Source organism: Trachurus japonicus, chromosome 12, assembly GCF_045865225.1.
Source record: "Trachurus japonicus isolate A0001 chromosome 12, Traja_1.0".
NCBI lineage: Eukaryota > Metazoa > Chordata > Actinopteri > Carangiformes > Carangidae > Trachurus > Trachurus japonicus.
The window spans coordinates 15996581-16017775 of NC_140918.1; the positions used below are offsets into that span (position 1 = coordinate 15996581).

Genomic DNA, 21195 nt, shown 5'->3' on the forward strand with positions numbered 1-21195 from the left:
TCCACATCTCAACTCTTCTATCCCTGAAGTCAGTTAATTCGTCTTTTCCTCATTTGTTAGTTCAACTTTAAACATTTTTGTACATGCTCAGAAAGCTTGAGGCATATTTTTTAAACTGTTTTGTTGAAGTTCAGTCCAAAGTTGCTGTGCCACAGGGTGTTACTCTGCTAAATCCTCTGTTTGGTTGATGTTGTGTTCTTACTGTTTTTGGCACGCTGGGTGTGCTAGAATGGTACTGAATGATGCCTGTCTGTTTGCAGGAAAAGCACATGCAAGTGTTATGACTGTGTTTGAATATCTGGGTGCTTCAGAAGAAATGAAAACTGTGCAAAAGAATGAATGCAAATTATTTAATCATCTTTAATCATGGGGTTATATTGTATTTTTTTGTAGATTTTGCTTTTCTTTAATTAGATCAGTAGAAACTTAGACAAACAACAATAATGCATCCTCTGTTCCTTAACTGGATCCCAGGGAGCTGCAGGTTTGCTCCGCTAGTTAGATTTAAGTAATTAGGTTTTGCCTTTAACCTGTTCTTTCCCTCATCACGTGGCCATTTGAGCATGATGTAACATAAAGCACTTACACAAAGTTGTTGGCATCTGATGCCGCACACATCTAAAATAGATCCATTTGAAACTGAGGAGAAAATAGTTTCCAAAAGGTAGCTCATGAATATTTTGGCTAAAAGAAATGTTACAAAGTGGAGAGCTTGCTAAAGGCTGTCAAAGACAGATTAAAGGAATAGTTTGGCGTTTATACTTGTTTTCTTGCTAAAAGATAAATGACAAGATTTGATACGGCTGTCTTGTTTGTAAAGGTAAATATGAAGTTAGCTGCTGGTTAGCTTAACATAAAGAGAAAAAATGTGCTAACTGCCAGCATGGCTCTGTTTGACAGTGACTAGCACAACTAAAGTGTGATAAAAAACACATTGTAACTCGTGTTTAATTTACACATTAACCAAAGTGTAAAAAAAGAACATCTAGTTTTTCTTTTACAAGTGCTATTTGGCAGATTTGTTTTGCCTCTGGACAGATGCAAGCTACTGTAGCTAGTAAGCCAAATGGCCACTGGCAGCTTCATATTTACCATACAGGCAAAGGGGGTCGATATTGATCTTTTCATCCAGCTTTTGCCAAGAAAACAAACTTGCTTCCCAAAAATCTCAAATAATTCCTTTAATGTATTCTCAACATGATTCCAACCTAAGCCAGTTGTTCTCAGTATGTTGACGCTCTTGACAGGTGGGCCTGACAAGGGCGTTTGACATTCATGTGACGTAATGCATACTAAATCCTTGTGTTTGCGTTTTCCCAGACCACAGCACTATGTTGGGTTGTTTGCTTCATGTTTTGAATTTGTTTTTGCATTTAAGTGCCTTAACCTTGGCCTTAGCTCTGTCATAAAGCATCACATGCTTTGCAAAGTTTCTGTGAGTGTGTTGATGGTCTGGTTTTTTTGTACATTACTTACCCTCACTCCCAATAATAACCATGTTCCTTGCAATGTATAACTTGGCACATAATATAATGTATGCAAACACACATAAGCTCATGCACAGCAGCCTCCTCTCCCTCAAAACACACATACTTGATGGACTTCCATTTATTAATAGCCTATAATAATATTGTATTTGTTTGATATTGTTGAAACTTGTGGTACACTGTATTGGTTCAATAGCTGGCTGAAGAACCTTACTTGCTGGAATGAGAACTATCATTTACATTAAAACATTAGATAAGAAGGATTTAAGTCTCTGAAATTTACCAGTCTGTAAATAGTTTTCTCTACAATTTGCTATTGAGTACATTAGCTTGCAGATGTGGTCAATATTAAGAAAAGCACTGATAATGCTACTGTGTATTGAGAAATACTTATAATTAAGTTCTCGTGTTTGAAACCACAGCGAAAAAAAAAAAAGAGAAAGTATTTTGGGCCATCTCTAATTTAGGCAGATGTCTTCAGGCTCTATTAAAAATGGCAATGATTGTTTATTTTTTATTGCATTATTCCCAGGCAGCAGACATCAAACTGACAATCCTACTTAAGGGCCGGATGAGGACTTTGTGATGGAGGACATTAAGACATATTGTTATTTCAAGGGGGAGGGGCAGGCACTTATAGAGTGTATTCATAGAGCACAAGTCTGCCCCAAAGCATGAGAGTATGATGAGTGAAAAATACAGAACATGATAAACTTACCTGGGAGTAAGATTTTGTTACGTTGACTGTTTTTTGTTAACTTTTGTGTACTGTACTGTACATTGCCAATGTTCATGTGTAATGCACTTTTTTTTTTACATTTTGTTAAAATGATGTCCAGTCTAATGTTTATCATGGAAATAAACCATTTCCTCTGCATACTCTGTGTAATCAGTGGATTTACATGTACAGATCAAACATGATTGATGTGTGATGACACGAGAGACAAAGCATGTCATGAGAGAAGCCCTGTATCTGTAGTCCCGTACATCTGTGATGACTTGAAACGCCTCCGCCAGCCTCTAGCCTCTGACTTGCTCTTTAATTAAATGGACAGGGCAGAGAGCGATCTTATTGAGTTAGTCAAATGAAGTCTGTCTGACATCATGGGGCAGGTGACGGCTGGAGGAGAAGCTCTCCCAGAAAGACCAAAGTCTGACAGGACGACAGGCAGAGGGAGCATCATTTTAAAACTTCAACTACAGTAAGTACCTACCATTTCTACTGTACTACCGCTATGTTACTGCGACTATACTGTTTATTAGGTAACTTCTAAAACTGTAAACAATTGAGTTTTTAAAGGGATTTATCAATAGTAATAGTGTTGATTGGCATAGTAAATGCACAGTATCAGCAGGTCAGGAGACTTGAAGAAGAAATGTTAAAGATGAGTGAAAAGTTAACATTTGTTTCACGTCAAATACAGATGAACTTTTAAACACTATATACCTGTATTGTACATGGTCGTACTGTTTACATCTGTGGTTATGTCATTCTAACAACATTATAAAAGCCACAGAAATGTCTTATTATGGCTTACTACATTATATAAATCCATTGAGCCATATTTAAACAAGCACACTATCTTTGTCTTTTTTATGACTCTGTCCTGCCTTAGAGAATGTTATGAAAATGTTACTGTGAGATTAGATTATCTGTCTGAATATCATCCTGTTGTGCTGGCCATTTGAATTTGAGCTATATTATGTCACACAGTTACTGCTCTAAAGGCTTGGCAGTGAAGTATTTTTGTTGGGAAAAAATAAAGTCTAACTGAAGACCAGTTAATAATTTGTGTACTCTGAGTCACAAGTCTCTTATAAACTGTGTGCTTAGTATTGGAATCATGAGATACACAATGATGGGAAATGGAAACAGACAGAGGGAGAATGAGGGAGGGGGTGACACAAACCACTGCCTCCCACTGCTGCCATTGTAATGCATCCATCCCAGAATAACACTTTTGATACACTAAAGCTGCAAGTGCATGCATCTGTCGAGCACTGAATTATTCTGGGCTACATCATACCAGAAAACCAGAGCTGTGGTTCAACGATGTGAGCTGGTTAAAGGATTAAAGCTCTATTACAAGTATTGGAACCAGGTTTGGAAGAAGAGTATGAGCCGAGACAAACCAAACAATACAGATGATCAGGCTGATTTAGTCAGGACAAAGGTACACTTAAAGGTCTTTAAGGACATCAAACTTAAGCTCCGCACCAATTGAGATTTATTAGAAAACATCTTCTGTAGATTCTATGTATCAGGTATTGACAAAGCTGTTGATTTCAATTATTCAACTTTATTTATCCGTAACTTTTAACAAACTATTGAACATTTTACCAGTTACGTAAATGTATTTTAACCATTTCTTTCATTTTAACTACCTACTTTACCTGTTTATCCAAGACTATTCAAAGTATTTATACACTGCTAGCTATGTATAACCATTTATCCATCATTTTCATTTAACAATTTGAACTAGTATTCATTTTATTTATTCATCGTTTTTAGCTAACCATCCACTCTGCTGCAGAGAATAAAGAAACATTGTAGAAAAAAGGGAGCCAAAAAGCCTCAGGGGGAACAGATTTATTTACATGCCATTGGACAAGCATGTTCGTTAAATAGACAGGCTTGAAAAAAAAAATGAAGTGTCACTCAGCACCTCTGAGGCTTGAAATAGCTCAAGCAGCAGAGCGCATGATTGCAGATCAAGGGTGAAGAGGTTCAGTCACCTCTCTTTTCTCACTCACCTCTCAGCTGACGAAATCAAAGAATATTTAGGATGAAAAATGTTTATGGATAAACTTTAGTGTGTGTTTATGTAAAATACCTTAATGTAACAACAGTCAACTCGTGTACTGTATTTTAGCTGTTTATTTGCTACCTAAAAATACTCAGATTGCACATGCCACCTCGAAGCCTGTTGAGCTGTTTCCCCTTTGTAATAATCTCTAGTCCACCATCCATCAAGTTGGTGGTTAAACTCTCATCAAGCTCCAGACAAACAATTCAGTTCAGAAGTCAAAGCACTTGTGACTCGCATCACGTATTCCAGGTGACCTTTCTATAGACCCTGTAACCAAAACAATCATAAACATTCAGATAGTTGGAAGCGAGGCAAACACAGCACAAACACGCCTTGTCTCCAAACCAGTAATTGACTGTGCATGATGTCTCATACTGTGCTGGTTCTCAAGGAACATGTTTGGGAGAAAATGAGTTATAAAACCTAAAAATCACACAAGACAAGGTTTTGATGTAATTGAAAAGATTTATAGATCATGTATCTTGTAGAATTTAATGGATCACATTTTCGCCGGACATTTTATTTGACCTTGGCACCTGGCAGCTGACCTCTTATCTCACTTGTCTGTTTCCTTTTTGGCCTTCTGACTCACTGGCTGCAGTCGGACCAACTTTAATTATAGCCACCACAGCATTCCTTTCCAACAGAATAGGGAGAGATAGACAGAGAGGCCTTGGGAGGGCAAATGTGAGCTGTATAGAAGAATATACAAAAATAGAGAAAGATTCATGATAGTCCAAGATAGACGGCAGCGCCTGTTGCGTGATTTCATTTCACTGGGATGGGGAGGCAGGCCATCCTCATTACACCACTGTGTGACTTGCTTATAAATCCGCTGCTGTGTCTTGACATTTGTCTATCTCTTTTCCTAATGCCAAGACAGAACAACAGCCATGGGCCAGAAGCTGGAGAAGCTGTCGGAAAAAGACGAAGAGTCACTTGACAATTCAGACTGGTCTGAACAAACTGGAGAGACACAACAGTCGGAGACATCAGAACAATTTGAGAACCGAGATCAGGACGATGGCAGTTTTGTGACCTCTCCGAATATTGGTGGGATTAGTGGGATCAGTGTCAGTGGCCCGGTGACTGGGCATGAAGGGGAGCACACAGCCACTTCTGCACGTACAGACCCCCAAACTGGGCAGCCAATCAGACCTCTATGTCAGCCTCTCAACTCCAGGAGAGAGTTGGTGGGAGGAGACAGGGAGAGCCAGAGTATCAGTCAAACTGTAGACGAGTCAAAGACTGTCCTAAGCCCAACGGAGACCAGACAAACTTTAAACAAAAAGCAAGGCTCTGGGACTAAGGCTGTGGCCTTTATTTGGACCACAGCTATGGAGGAGCAGGAAAATAAGAAGAAATCTAAAACTGGCTGTAGCAAGTTTGGTCCAGACGCTCAAACCGTGGCTCAAACTGCCTCATGTGATCCCACTAATGAGGAGGACTTTGTGGTGCTTGAGAGGGATGAAACTTGGACGTCTTCTGATGGAGAGAGTAATCCTATTGGCAACAGGATAAAAACAGATAATCGCCAGTCATGTGTTAAAAGAAAAGTTGAGGTAGACTCTTCTGCTACTCACGGTGATAATAACCGTCCAAAATCTCCCAGGAATACCCCACAAGAAAAAGGGTATGAGAACAAAAGCAGACGACCATCCGACACACTTTCAGTCACCACAGACAGTGTGGAAGCACATGCTAGGAGTTCACCCGCTGCCTGTTTTGAGAGCGAAATGGGTCAACATTTGGCTGAAGGCAGCAGGTGTCAGCTAAAAGGAGTCAGTCATGTTGGAGCTGCCCGCACTGAGACAACTGGGAGAGGAAAAGCCGAGAGGGAGCAAAACTTGAATGGCCACAGCAAGGGGCAAGTTTCTACACACATTAAAAAGGAGCAAAGTCTGTCAAGGCAAAACAACGGCAGTAATGATTTGGAAAACACGAACAATGACGATGGTTCTTTGATTTCACAGCAAGAGGCAGGTGGGGAGAGAGCTGCCGATACAGGCCATGTGGAAAAAGTCGATCTTTCTTTGAGAGACTCACAAAGTCAAGATAAGGAAAGCCAAAATTCAAAATTAACAGCACAAAAAACAAAAGTTGAACAACAGTCATATCTGAGCAGGTTTGCTGGCGTAGTTTCTAAAAGAGCTAAAGCAAGCACTCTTAGTTCACGCACCAAGAAAGAGGACAGCCAAGCACTCGGTAAAGCAACAGCAGCAGCAGCAGACTCTCATCCCACAAAGGCTAAGCCCCCTAGCTCTGAGACACCACAACTGCAAGACAATTTCCCATTTCCTTTGGAACAATGCGATGTGATCCCTCCTGTTCCTCTGCCGGGGAATGAAGGCTGTGATGGGAAGATGCAGGTAGCAAGCTTAAAGAGAGAGAGTGAGCTTGTTTGCTTTTCTGCCATCATCACTCCTACACCTTTGACTCATCTGTTACATGAGAAAAACACAACCAGCGGAAGTCTACAACTGACAGAGCCAGACGCCATGTCCACCTCATGCGATTCTAAAGTTGAGTCCGTCCCAAACGAAAAGCCCAAAGTTAAAGGTCCACCTCCACCTGTCCCCAAAAAACCCAAAAACCCATTTATAAAGCTCAAAACTGCACAATTAATGTCTACTGATGCAGTAGATGCAAGGGTGCAAAGGAGAAAGAAAGATCATCTGCGATCTGAGGAAAAGGTCAAAAGGAGACACACTTTTCATTTTAACAAAGATCTTCCATGCATCCCTCAAACTAATCAGGATATGTGCCTACTGTGGGATGAAAGAGGCACCTACACCGTGCCAGCAAACATACGACGGCTGTCAGTTGACCTCGGCCCTTGGCAACACCTTTCACTCGCAGAAATGGACGAACGGTACGGAGATATGATCGACTATGACTACTGTACGCGCATCGCAAAGCTCTCTCCAGATGATGAAGAGCCGCCAAATCTGGACATGACGCAGAGACGGGTATTCCTAGAGAGGCGATCCAGATACAAAAGCTCGCCTCCACCTGTTGCGAGAAAGCCCCAAGATCGTTATCCTTCCTCAGAGACCTTGCACATGCCAGAGGGCGTGTCGGACATAGAAATCCAAAGACCAGAACCTGCTTATTCAGGGAAGAGAGAAATCTACCCTGAGCTCCTGTCTGAGCGAGTCAGCACACAGGTCAGCAATGACCGTGCTGGCTATGGCTTCCATAAGGATGTGACTGATCACAGTAGCGATAGGGATGCAGGAAATGGTAGTGAGGTGGGTTCCTACAAACCTGTGGCAGAAATTGTAAGAGAAGCAAATAAAATGCAGAGAAATCCGGGTCGGGTCAAACCTGAGGGACCCAAAGCTCAGATTCGAGTGGCCGAGCAGAGTCCAAGTCTGAAAGTATCCCAAATGAAGAATGCCTTCGATGTCCCAAAGAAATCCAAAGAGAGACCACCAGAAGTCCAACCACCTCCAAAGAAAGGTAAAGACTTTTTGGTTCATCAATATTAGAATTAGAGTGTGTTTTCCAGACAGTATACTGTAGTGTCACGTGAAAACTCCTGACTTTAACTTGAAAGATTAAATCAGTTCTCCATCGGTGTACGAAATCAATTACTTGAAGTCTAAAAATGTTGATATTCTGAAGATACAAAGTTGATGTTTTGGCACCTTCTGAAACGGACTGACTGGCAGTTATTGACATAAAAGCATACTAAAAAAATCTGGTTTAAATTATCAGATTTACTTATGGTATCACGCTGGATACGAGTAGATATGAAAGGTGGTGCTCACTGTAACACAGCCACATTTTCACATAGCACTTCCTCTGAGCTCCGAGAAGGATTTTGGCCCTTTTTTTACCTGCCCGGCACTGAACAACAGAGAGACAATATTATCAACTAGCTGGTGAACATGTTGGAGCATTTAGCCTTTAAAGAGCCGGACATTTCCCTCAGGAGTTAAAAACAGAGAATGAACATTGGACTTCACATGATTCTAAATGAATGGTAATTCTCTGAATCAGATGGATGTGTAATTAGGTAGCTCTTTGATAACACAGCAATAGTGTTCTGTTCTTTGTTTTCATTATATTACAATTAAAAGCAGCTGATTCTTTTGTGCTCAGCGAAAAAAACATCAACAACTCTACCAGTAATGGTAAAACAGTTATGTAATGTGTGACATTTAAACTTTTAAACCTAATTCTATTATGAGTCTTCTTCTTTTTCATGTCCGGCTGGGAGACTGATTTAATATAAAACAAAGCAGGGTTTCCCCAGACAACTTTTCATGCTGGAGAACTGGGACTTTGTAACATTTAGTTGAGGACAATAAGAAAAATCCATGTTTCATTTTCCCATCATTTAGTCAATCAGTCAACCAAGTTAATCCTGTCACCAAAGACTGTCTCTTTTTAATCTCAATCCCTTTCCACATCAGATTTCTCCCACACTCCAGTTCAGGGTAAACTATAGACTACCACTAGCTGTAAAACTGAGTGTTCACCTACCTCAATAACTCCTTAGAAAAAACTAATAGGTTATGGATAAGCAAAATAATACTCTTACTTTCTTCTACACCTCCAATCCACACATTTACAATTCAAACAAACAATATTCTCCTCAAATGGTTAAAGATTATATCAAATTAGATTAGACTACAATTCTTAATACTCAGAAACTGTTAAAATTCAACATCGTCTAGGTGCAAATCAACTTACAAGGATTTGAAGTTAAGTGTTTCTATAACCACATCAAAATTTCTTCTCAGCTGTCACTATACAGATTGTTGAGCTCAGTCACAATTTGAGAGTTTTATGTGAAAGCTCATTCTTGTTTTTTCTTTGTTTTTTTAATTAGGTGCTACAGTCACACGACAAGTGGGGAAAAACATAAACATAGAAAGACATAGAAAACAGCTTATTACAAGGGTTGACAAAAAAATATATAATAAAGCTCATTCTTGACCTTGATGAGGACTCTATATGGCTCAAACTTCAAAGTGTTGGAATAGACTTTGAGTTCAGTTTGTCTTGCTGCACACTTAAGGTCAGAAATCTTATTTTGCAGACATTCATCATGAAACACCAACTTCCTGACTAACCTTATTGTTTTCTTTGTTTAATTTATAGTCACAGTGTCAGTTGCTGGAGACAGGGAAATGTACTTAGCATTGAAATTAAGTTTATTTCTTAAAAACATACAGTATTTATGCCGAGTATGAGAAGATGTGCTCAGATTTAATTGGATGTGAATGTACAATGAAATTAAGAGAATGAGTGAACTATGAATTGGGCATCTGTTGTTATGACATTTTACACTGTCCCGTTCTGACCTGACAGGCCAGCTTGGACTTAAGTTTGTGTGAAGAGCTGTAGTCACAATCAGCCAAGGAGTGGAAATGTGTTTTAAGACAGCAGAAAAGGCCAACAGAGGAAATGGCAGGCTGGCTGATTCTCGTGAAAATTTGTATGGAGGAGGGGCTGGGGGGGTCGTCTTTATTGTGTTTGGGCAGGACAAGCTGGAGTGAGATGGGATGGGACAGGGGGGAGGGGTTGGGACCCTGAAAACAAAAGATGCTGCTGCTTAAGAATATGAATTCTTATTTTTTTGGGTCATCAAAATGAACTGATCCAGTTGGTCTAAACAGCAAAGGACACAAGGATGACATGGGGGAGAAACACAGTTTTCTTGCAGCCCCATCCCCAACCACAGCCTTGGGAAATAAAAATCTGGCTTTTTGGTTTGCGCATGTGCCGTAGCCGGTCGTCCTATTGAATTTAATAACGATGAGAATAGACGATTGCTAGTCTTCCGCAGGTGAGGAGCGGACTGGGGGATGCTCTATTCGTCAACCGGCATCCTGAAATACCAGTAGATTTAAAACACTGACTGACTCCGGGCCACACATTTGCAGACAGGAGGGGGAATAAGAGCCAAGCGGCTGGGCTTTCTGTTTTTTTTTTTCTTCTTCTTTCTTTTTGTGTGTGTGTGTGAGTGTGTGTGTTTGAAGACAAGGGATACTAGAGCAACGTCCTGCAGGATAAGGGCGCGCCTAAACTACCAGATTCATGTGTTGTGATTGATTACCCCCGTGCTTACGAAAATCTTGCATAGATTTAGGAGGTAAGAAACCCTACAAAAGTCTCTTTAACACTGTGCATTTTTCCATGTGGTCTGTCTGTCTGTCTGGTCGGGGCTGCGCAGCATCCATTTAGCCTGCTGGATGGGTTTAGAGAACGGGAGCAGCCTCTGAAACCTTGGGTGGAAATATCTGCACTTGCGTCAGCTGGCAGCGGTCCACCGCGGCTAGCAGCTAGCGGTTAGCTGCTAGGCTAGGCTAGGTCTGGTTGAAGCATGGATGCAAAACACAGCGGCGGTGCTAGAGGAGGGGAAATATTAAATGTTTTAACACTGCGTGCATAGATCTGTACGGAAGATAACACAGAGATGCGCTATTGTAAAGAAAATGCTCATTTTAAAGAAAACAGCAAATAGCCATCCTCCTCGTTCGCGCTGTTGCTACGTGTCGGCGGTTGCTGAGACAGGACCAGCCCCGGCACAGCTGCCGGCTGCCGGCCGGGGCAGTGCGGCGGAACACGGTCTAGGTCCAGGACCACCACCCGCCTCCTATAACGTTATACTTTTAACTCATTAAAAAATGTGTTTGTGATTATAAAACATTTGCACTGAACATCATCACGCTTTGTGGCCTTTTTTAAGTGAGAGAGTCACATCTGTGGGGCGTACTCACCAAAATATAAATCTGCATATCGGTCCTCCCCCTTGTGTCGGTTTAACGGTGATGTTACGTTAGCATTGAATAGCTAAGTAATCTTTCTTTTAAAACCAAAACCTCCACTCAGTGTTACAAACTGGGGGTGTGACGTGACTTTTAAAAAAAAGACAGTTTAAAAAATGTGCCACGACCCAACCAGCTCTTGGGTTTTGTAGTTTGTAGCTACTTGTTTCACTGGGGAGAAGGAGGAGGAGACACACCGAGCTTTGTGGTGGTAACATCGGCTAACGCTAGCCGCCAGGCAGCGACCATTGTTTCACGGCAGCACCGCGCGTTACGTGCAGCTGTTTGGAGATCAGTCGGTGTGTGTGTGTTCAGCTGCAGCAGCTGCACATGCATGCACTCAAAAAATAAACGTAACCTGATGATATTGTGATGAGCTCAGAGTGGACTTCATGTGATAGTGGTTGGATCTGTGGCTGTGTTGGTGTGTTGTGCACACCCATTTAGTCGCATTGTCCAGACAGACAGTGCAATAACAGACAGGGAGGAGGAGGAGAGGGGGGGGCACACTCCCCCCTGCAGGGCTGCTGAGTACATTTTATTAATATCAGAGAGGAGAAGCCACCATGCAGCTTATTGTATAGCAACTTAACATCTTAGTGTGTAACAAGGCCTTTCATTGGGGGCACTATGAGTCAGGCCACCACCATCATCATCATGATGCTCAGTAATGCTGCCCTGCTGTGTGCAGCTGGGTGGTGGTGATGAGGTGTACTCAGAGCAGGCTGCATGTTGTCATGTATGGCATCAACTACAGGCTGGCTGGCTGGCAGGGGCAGAAGCAGCTCGTCGTGTCAGATGCATATTTAAAGTGTGGGGAGCCGCTCCTGAAGGGAGCGCTAATACCAGCTGAAGGTACACGCTGTTCTGGTCAGTGTAAAACTGTTGTCCAGGCATTATGCAGCCCTGCGAGAACATGATCAATGTTTATGGCTCTGTTGGACATTGCTCTGCAAAGCCTTTCCAGGAAGAGTATTTGATTCATAAAAAGGGTCATGCCCAGTAATCCACCTTGAAATAGTTTTTTCCCCCCCTATCTCTGACTCGGCTGATAATAATAGTAACAGATGGAGGTGTTTTGAAGCTACATGTATGATGCTACTATGCTGCGTGAGAACTGGTAATGCAATTCAAAAACCTGCCTTTTAATATGAAAATACAATTATGTGTCCATATTAAAAATAGACTCTAGTCTGAGCAACAAGGCTATTTTAAAAAATGGGTAGCTTTAAATTAAAGATGCACGCTTTATTCAGTACTTTGCAAAACTCTAAAATATGTTCTTCTGTTGGTGAATGCTATTTTGGAAAAATCCATGTTTCTATATAAGATACAGAAGGCTGTGATTCAGCTTTTCCATTTTTATAATCCATGATCGAATGTGAAGAAGCAGGTGGTTTGGTGTGACGACAGACCTGTGGATAACCGGAGAAAAAATCCTGCAGCATCCTGTACAACAAGCTCAGTACGTCGCCTCAGACTGGCAGCTTAATTACCGACCTGAGGCGCTATATTTTCCACATAATTACACTGCGAAGCCTGTCACTAAAATAGTGACAAAGCTCCCTCGGGTATCAAAGAAAGAAGAGTTTTTTTTTAGGATTAAAATGGGCAGTTTCTACAGAATTTCCACTGTGTTTGGTTTTCATTTTCCACCTGCAGATCATCTAACCATGTCAGGACGCCAAACTGGAATCTGCTCTGGGAACATTTGTCTGCACTTGATGAGCGACTTCTGTTCCAAGTCTTACCAGAGTCTTTGAATGAATATACAGCCACAGAACCTGGCCCCATGTTCAGACAGGGAGATAAAGCACAAAATTGCAGGATTAGTATCATACATTCACTCAGGAAAAAGGTCGAACCTCACTAAAACCCACCTGAGTCTGCCTGGTCGACAACCATTTACAAAACTTCTTAGTGAGAAATTACACCAAGATAATGATGTAAACTGCAGAAATATGAGGCTCATGTTTTCCACTTTTCCAGTAGGTCGGTCTGATTTTATTTCCCTTGCATGTGAAGGAACAAACTAAGTCAGAGCTAATAAAGATAAACCTCAGATCTGACAGACTGTTTTTGACACTGAGCCAGATTTAACCCTCGGCGTGCTCGGTGGTGACAGAAGGATGCTCGTTTCGTCTCGTCTCTTTGGTAAAAATGGCCACTTTTTCCCTATTTTTTCTCTGCAGATATGTTGCGGCGAGTTGTGCGACAGAGCAAGTTCCGCCACGTCTTTGGCCAGGCGGTGAGGAACGACCAGTGCTACGATGACATCCGTGTCTCCAGGGTGACGTGGGACAGCTCCTTCTGTGCCGTCAACCCCAAGTTTGTTGCCATCATCATAGAGGCGAGCGGGGGAGGAGCTTTTCTCGTCCTTCCTCTACAAAAGGTGAGATCTCTGCTACTTCCTGTTGACACCAAGAGGTAAAAAAAAAAAGAGAAAAAGATGACTAACAATTTCCATGAAGACACTCACTTCATGAATAGACATTTATGTGTTCTCTATAATTCATAGTGTACCAGCCACAGCAGCAGTGTGAATGACTGTTTGGTCGCCCAGCGGGGTTGATCTGCTTAATGTGGTTCTTGGCCGAATGTACGGCATCAGTGTACCTCTGAATACAAACAGAACTTAACACAGGATAACACCAGAGAAGTGCTAAGTCACGGTGCAAATTACATTACTGTGTTATTAATTTAACACTGGCAGTTTCCATATTGAGAAGTCTGGTCCGTCTGGTCTAGACTGGGAGTCTTTTGTTATGAGATTTTGGTTCAGACATCGATGATGAACCATAATTACTTAAATGATCACCTGACCTTCCCTCCAGCGCCACCATGAAGTTCACATTTGTGGTTTTTGAGAGGCATGTTACAGGGATTATCATAAAAGTCTTCCATGCTCCACCTGGCTGAGGACTCTGTTATGCGATTAAAGCTTCTTTTTTTTTTTGTGGTAATTATTCTGATGGCCATGTTGTTGACCTCAACACTGAAATCAAAAATTGTGTAATCCCACACACAGAAGCTTTAACTAACAGGTATGGATAAGACTCTGGGTGACACAGTCCCTCAAGGGCCAAAATTGGATACAGAGGGTTTAAAGCTTATCTAGAGGTTACAGCAGTGTCATTTTATGGCCCTCGGAGCATGTGGTGAATCAATTCTATATAGGCTGACTGTGGCCCCGTCCTGCTGTTCCCTCAGGCTCATATTTGTACTAAAAACATGGATAATCAATGTTTAAATCTCCCTGATAGTAAAGGCATGTGATATTATGTATACAGTTACAGGAGCTAAATTGAGCACATGATAGTTTCAGAAGCGACCGGGTGCTCTGTTATTGTTTTAGGCTACTGGGTTAATTTGTTTTTATTATCACTACATCACGTCCTGCCTGTGGAGACGCTGCTACAGCTTGAGGACATTCAGGTAGATTCACAGATGTCCACACACCCGATGGGGACGGATGAGGCCACTGCACCAAATATACGTATGTTTCCTGTCCCCGTAGATTCAAGTTTAAGCTTAAAAATTAAGTTTTTTTGCAGAATAATGACGTCTTAGGGCCTGTTTTTGCCAAAATAGTGAACAATTGTTGTGTAGTCGTGCAGGCTTGAACATAATTCACATAAAAAGGACACCTGCCTCATCCCTGTGTGTTGGTCATTTTCATATCTCTCTGACGGGTATCAGCTTACCAAACTTTATTGCTCTGCTTCTGCTCACAGTCTTTAACCTCTTTGTAACACGGCTGTCCTCTGTCTTCCTTCCAGAGTGGCCGCATAGACAAGGTCTACCCGACAGTATGCGGTCACACGGGCCCAGTGCTGGACATCGACTGGTGTCCTCATAATGACCTCGTCATTGCCAGCGGCTCGGAGGACTGCACGGTCATGGTAAAGACACGGTTCATCTCAGAAGCATCACATGAACATTTAACCCTGTAACTTGTAATTGTTTGGGCATGACATGCTGCATTAGGTGAAATAAGAATTATTATTTTATATTAGATTATATTATATTCAGAGCTGCCGATCAATTAACAACAACTAACTAATCACACAATTTGCTTTCATTTTATTTTATCAAGATAAAATCACAATTAATGTAACATCAACAAAAATGAAGTATATTTAAATTAAGATATAACTGTTTAATATTGTTTAAATCATTTTTAAACCCAGACAAATACAAACCATCAAGACCATCAAAATTAACTGTCAGGAACATTTCCATACACTTAGTAACAAAACCCAGGCCCATACTATGTTAAAGTGCCATTTGAATTTCAAAACCATCAAGGCCATTAAAATTATGAGTTTAGGTGGTAATAATCTCAAATTGCTGCTGTGTTTATTACCTAAATTATTAATTGTAGCTTGTTTGGTCTGATCAGAATCCAAACATTAGTGTCAATCTACTGTTTTTCCGTCGTCTCCGTTTCACTGTGAAAGAATAATTTCATTTTCTCTGCAGTTTCTTATTTTCTGTGTGTGTTGTTGTGTTTGTAGGTCTGGCAGATCCCAGAGAACGGGCTGGAGTCTCCGCTCTCGGAGCCCGTGGTGGTGTTAGAGGGCCACTCCAAGAGGGTTGGCATCGTGTCTTGGCATCCCACCGCTCGCAACGTTCTCCTCAGCGCAGGTAACCTTTGACTAAAGCCTCTGCCCTCGGACTGAAACGTGTGACCTCTCTGCCATTTGTCCAATGCGCCACAGCTGAACTCCAAATCTGAGCAATTATCTCAGGGGGCCCGCCTTCTGTTGCATCGCTTTGTGTGCTGTAAAAGTGCCGAAAATAGCCTTGGACACAGAGGTGTGTGTGTGTGTCTGTGTGTGTGTCCATTTTAGGGTGTGACAACCAGATCATCATCTGGAATGTGGGCACGGGAGAGGCCATGATCAACCTGGAGGACATGCACCCTGATGTTATCTTTAGTGTCAGCTGGAGCCGCAATGGCAGCCTACTCTGCACCGCCTGCAAGGACAAGAAGGTCCGCGTCATCGACCCCCGTAAGAAAAAGATAGTGGCGGTAAGTGGAAACGCTGAGGGGGATTTGGAGATGGGATGCTTGGGGTGTGGAATAATGTTTCCCAGAATCACAGACCCAAGTCCACAGACTGGCCCATCTGACAGGTGTTTTTTTTTTTTTGTCTGTTTTCAGGAGAAGGACAAGGCCCACGAGGGAGCTCGACCAATGAGAGCGATCTTTTTAGCAGACGGAAACATTTTCACCACTGGATTCAGCCGCATGAGCGAGCGCCAGCTAGGCCTGTGGAAAAGTGTACGTCACCATAGGGATTCTAATTTAACGGTCCAGACTCATCGCAGAAACACTATCACTTATCTGACACCAGGAAAATGTTAAAGTCACGTTGAACCTCAGGCTGTAGCTACGGCCGCCTGACGGAAAATGTTGTCTTCATCACCAGTCGCTCCTGTGTGGTAAACATGCTCTCTCACTTTTCACCTCGGTCTCTGAACTGTCGCGTCTGTGACACCTCGGCACCAGCAGGGGGCGACAAATACAAAGAGACATTTTAAACACTAGTCAGAAGGTGATTTCTTCCTATTCATTGATGTTTACAAGGGAGAGTGTAGCGTGCATTGAACAAAGAAGCAAATCAAACAGATAACAGGTACCTGTGCCATGACTTCAACTGCTGTATTTTGTGTCACCAGGACAACATGGAGCAGATATGTGTTCAAGAGATGGACACCAGTAACGGGGTTCTGCTGCCCTTCTACGACCCTGACACCAGCGTCGTCTACCTGTGTGGAAAGGTGAGATGCGTCATCGCAGGGTTTTGTTTCCCAATTTTACCAACTAGTTCATATTCAGTGTTTGTTTGACAGAGGCGGACCGCTTGGCCCGTGTCATTTAAGTCTTAGCATGCAAGATGACCTGTTACAGAATTTACAAAGAAGAAAACACGAAGGCTCTAGAAATGTGCTTTATTCATGGTTGAATTCATGTCCTCTGATTTATTAACAGTGCTCTCGGATCCAGTGATGCACATAACTTAGTTTTCAAAGTGGAAATCACAGCAAATATATCAAAAGCTGTGATCTCTAATGACCGACAGAATATAGCTTGCAGATGAATTTCCCTTTTCTTTAAGACCTGGCGTGTGAACAGAGTATCTGAGTTCTGCACTGTTCGTATAGTATCGCTCCACCTTTTTCTTCATGTCAAGTAACAAGTTTTTGAGAACCGTCCTCAGCCGCAAACTTTGATCCAATGAAGTGCTCATGAAGAAAATCAAAATACAGATCAACAGACATGGGGTTCCTCCTTTTTCTAGTTGAGTGTCTGATTCACACACTGACTGACTGTGTGGCGTGACTGTGTGTCCTCAGGGCGACAGCAGCATCCGGTACTTTGAGATCACAGATGAGGCACCGTTTGTTCACTACCTCAACACCTTTTCCACCAAGGAGCCCCAGCGGGGGATGGGATACATGCCCAAAAGAGGCCTGGATGTCAACAAATGTGAAATTGCAAGGTACTGTATTTACAGTAGTAGTGTTTCGGTGGGTTTTTTTTTTTTTTTTCAACCAGCAGTTCAAAACCTAAAGACGTACAGCCTGGCAACACAGCTTATGCAAATCAGGGAGGGAGGGAAGTGATTAATGACCTAATAGTTTCAGCTTTAGACATGACTGTAGTTTACTGTAAACAACTTCCCTTTTTCTTCACAGTGAATTTCAGTCAAGTTTTCACACTGACTTGCACACAATTTATTTCCATTTAAATGCACAGATGAATTCTCCTTTTTGAATAATGATAATGTGCTGATAATATGTACATTAAATATATAGATTAAACTATGCGGGATTTTTCCAGTGGCTGTGCTACAGTTTTACCCTAATTAAAAAGCTCTGGAGTTGTAGTTCAGTGTAGTTAGTACTTGGCCGCCGCCCCAGTGTGCCAGCTCTCGTCTCTGCTGCACTGCAATACAAATGCACTCCGCAACCCGCAATCTTTTATTTATGACAGTTAAGACTACACAAACATACACGTCCTAACATCGTATATGTTATATAACATTATCCACCGCTCCCTGTATTGATTTTTCACCGGCTTCGTTGTAAACAAATGCACATGGCAGAGAGGAGGGTTAGCAAAACAGCAGAAAAGCGACTGTACTTGCATAGTTCCTCTTTAAAGGACAATTCCAGGCGAATTCAACTCGGGGGTGTATTTTCCTATCCTTTTAGGTCTAAAAGAAGGAATCTGAAGATTTTCAGTTTAATCGCTCCTGTTTTGCGGTAGTTGCGTCTGTCCCCGCATCGCCACGGCAGCAATGAATGGGAGTGGATGTAAGTTCCGCTGTTTAGGCTGTTTCCAGCCCTCAAAGCCGCAATTTTTTTCCACAGACAGCGTCAGATGGCTACTCAAACATGCACCGAGAAGTTTATTTACTCCAAGCAAGCCGACATGTTTGTAAAACTAGATCTAATTCAAAGTCTCCCGGAGTCTCGCGCGAGACCCAGTTGCCGTGCTCGGTGTGTTCAGGTGCAGTGGGAAAAGCTACCGTTTGTGTCATAAACACAGGAATATCAGCTCTTTACTTGCTTCAAGTAAAAAAAACTTCTCGGCGCATCTTTGAGTAGCCATCTGACGCTGTCTGTGGAAACAAATGTACACTAGAAGCAAGTCAAGAGTTGATATTCCTGTGTTTATGACACAAGCGTTAACTCCTACTGCGCCTGAATACACCAGCACTGCAACTTCGGGCTCGCGCGAGACTCCGGGAGACTTTGAATTAGATCTAGTTTAACAAACATGTCGGCTTGCTTGAAGTAAATAAACTTCTCGGTGCATGTTTGAGTACCCATCTGACACTGTCTGTGGAAAAAAATTGCGGCTTTGAGGGCTGGAAACAGCCTAAACAGCGGAACTTACATCCACTCCCATTCATTGTTACCGTGGCGATGCGGGGACAGACGCAGCTACCGCAAAACAGGAGCGATTAAACTGAAAATCTTCAGATTCCTTCTTTTAGACCTAAAATGATATGAAAATACACCCCTGAGTTGAATTCGCCTGGAATTGTCCTTTAAGTTATAGACTCAGGTGCTATTTTGTTCCTAAATGATTAAAAATGAAGTTAACATGAATGTAACTACTCCTCCTGTTGTTTCTGTAGGTTTTACAAATTGCATGAGAGGAAATGTGAACCAATCATCATGACCGTCCCACGTAAGGTGAGTCCATTTCTATCATGTAATGAAGATGCTTATTTACCGTGCCATTTTCCTCCATTCACAGTTTTCAGCATCGTCCCTCTGACATGTCCTACCTCCTCTCTGCTCTCTCCGCCCGTCGCAGTCGGATCTGTTCCAGGACGACCTGTACCCCGACACGGCCGGCCCCGACCCCGCCCTGGAGGCAGAGGAGTGGTTCGCCGGCAAGAACGGAGGCCCCATCCTCATCTCCCTCAAAGATGGCTACGTCTCCACGAAGAACCGGGACCTGAAGGTGGTCAAGGCGAACGTCCTGGAGACCAAGCCGGCCACAAAAGCCGAGAACATCTCGACCGTCCAGAAGCATGTCTCCCAGCATGCGTCTCAGCCCTCAGTGGTGAGTGTTTGAACAATGGAAAACACCTGCCCCAGCACTTTATAAACATGACACACTTCCTGTGGTTTTTTTGCTCATGATAATTATTCCTTTAACTCCTGTTTATTGTCACTTGTGACTGTCATTATAACCAGGTTCTTAAAACACTGTTGTGATTGTGGGAGAAAAAAAACTGCTCTGTGTTATTGCTGAGGTTTGGACTCCACCAGTCGGAGTAATTATTATGGTTGGAATAATTCACAGAAGTTATGGATCAGCACATACTTTGGTATTTGGGTCACAATTCAGTGGAGCAGCAAAGGAAAATGTTAACAGCTCCAGAGCTTCGTTGCCTGCGAAGCCCCTGTTTATTTTCCCGGGATTAATAACAAAACCTGTTTTAAAGCAGGTAAAACAAACGGGCCATCGCAGACAAACATCTTCTCCCAGCAGCTCTCTCTGTGTGTGCCAAATGGGAATAAAGTCAAGTATTTAGTGGAGCTAACTCTCTTTCCATCTTTCACCAGAAAATGGAGGATAAACTGGAAGAGGTGCTCCGAGAGTTCAAGTCGCTCAGGGACCGCGTCATCCTCCAAGACCGTCGGATCGCCAGACTGGAAGAGCAGGTCGCCAAGGTCGCCATGTAAGACACGGGACCGCCGGTCGCGTTGGGGAGAATCGAATGGACGGTGGGGAGAGGGGGTGGGAGAGGGGGGGGTTGGGGGTCAACCACGGATCAAGATTCGGCTCCATTCAGCTCGGCCTCGTCCCCGCGACGAGTCCCGGCCCACATTCCAAGATGAACTTTTCTTTTTCCTCATCAAGCCTCCGGTTTCACACTTCGCCCCGACACACACTGAGAAAAGGAAAAACTCTTACGGATCATTGTACACATTTGAAGAAAAGACATTTTTGTTGAAGGAAAAAGTCTTAACTTTTTTTTTGTTTTGTTTTGTTTTGTTTTTTGACTGTGGTAAAAACATTCTCATGTGAAGTTTGTACTTACTACTCAAAAACTGTATGTAGCATCCAGTATTTCCATTGTTCTATTTTGTTTTGCCAAATATGACTTGTGTGCCGTTTCATGCACTGTTTTGCGTTTATTTTCTCTCCTGTTGTACATTCCAGTCACGACCTGGTAGATTAACTTAGTCAAGCTGGATTTTTTTTTCTTTTTTTTTCAAACAATAGCTGTTGAACTCTTTTTTTTTCTCCTCCCACCACTTTGCTCATTGATAACCATCTGATTTATGAATGTTGGAGAATTCCTTCTGAAACATTTGTTCCTGTTTTACTGGGATTGAAATTTACCATTGGGTTTTAACGGGAGGGAGGGAGGGAGGGAGGGAGGGGGGTGGGGTTGCATCTCTCTGGTGTAAATGTTGTGCAAATGTAGTGGTGCCTCTCGTCACTGTTAAGGGTCAAACTCAAAGTCGCCCTCTCCAGTGCATATTTGGTGTTGGGAAGGGACCACTCACCCAGCTTGTGTTTCACTGAACCCCTGACAAACAGTTCTGTGCACATAATAAAGATTTTACACATGAAAA

General features: G+C 42.5%; 1 protein-coding gene across 3 annotated transcripts; it reads left to right on the forward strand.

The window, feature by feature from the left end:
• Positions 1-4940: 4940 nt before the first annotated feature.
• On the forward strand, positions 4941-21195 carry LOC146977330 (coronin-1C-A-like). Of its 3 annotated transcripts, none has more exons than XM_085793475.1 (11): positions 4941-7759; positions 13272-13471; positions 14859-14981; positions 15597-15726; positions 15933-16114; positions 16247-16366; positions 16765-16866; positions 17443-17588; positions 19236-19293; positions 19418-19669; positions 20176-21195. In XM_085793475.1, the coding sequence occupies exons 1-11, from the start codon at positions 5191-5193 to the stop codon at positions 20293-20295; spliced, it is 4002 nt and encodes a 1333-aa protein (XP_085649601.1). In that variant the 5' UTR covers positions 4941-5190; the 3' UTR covers positions 20296-21195. The 3 variants fall into 3 exon arrangements, with proteins under 3 accessions (XP_085649601.1, XP_085649603.1, XP_085649602.1); XM_085793477.1 differs by lacking the exon at positions 4941-7759 and adding an exon at positions 10076-10097; XM_085793476.1 differs by lacking the exon at positions 4941-7759 and adding an exon at positions 10263-10403.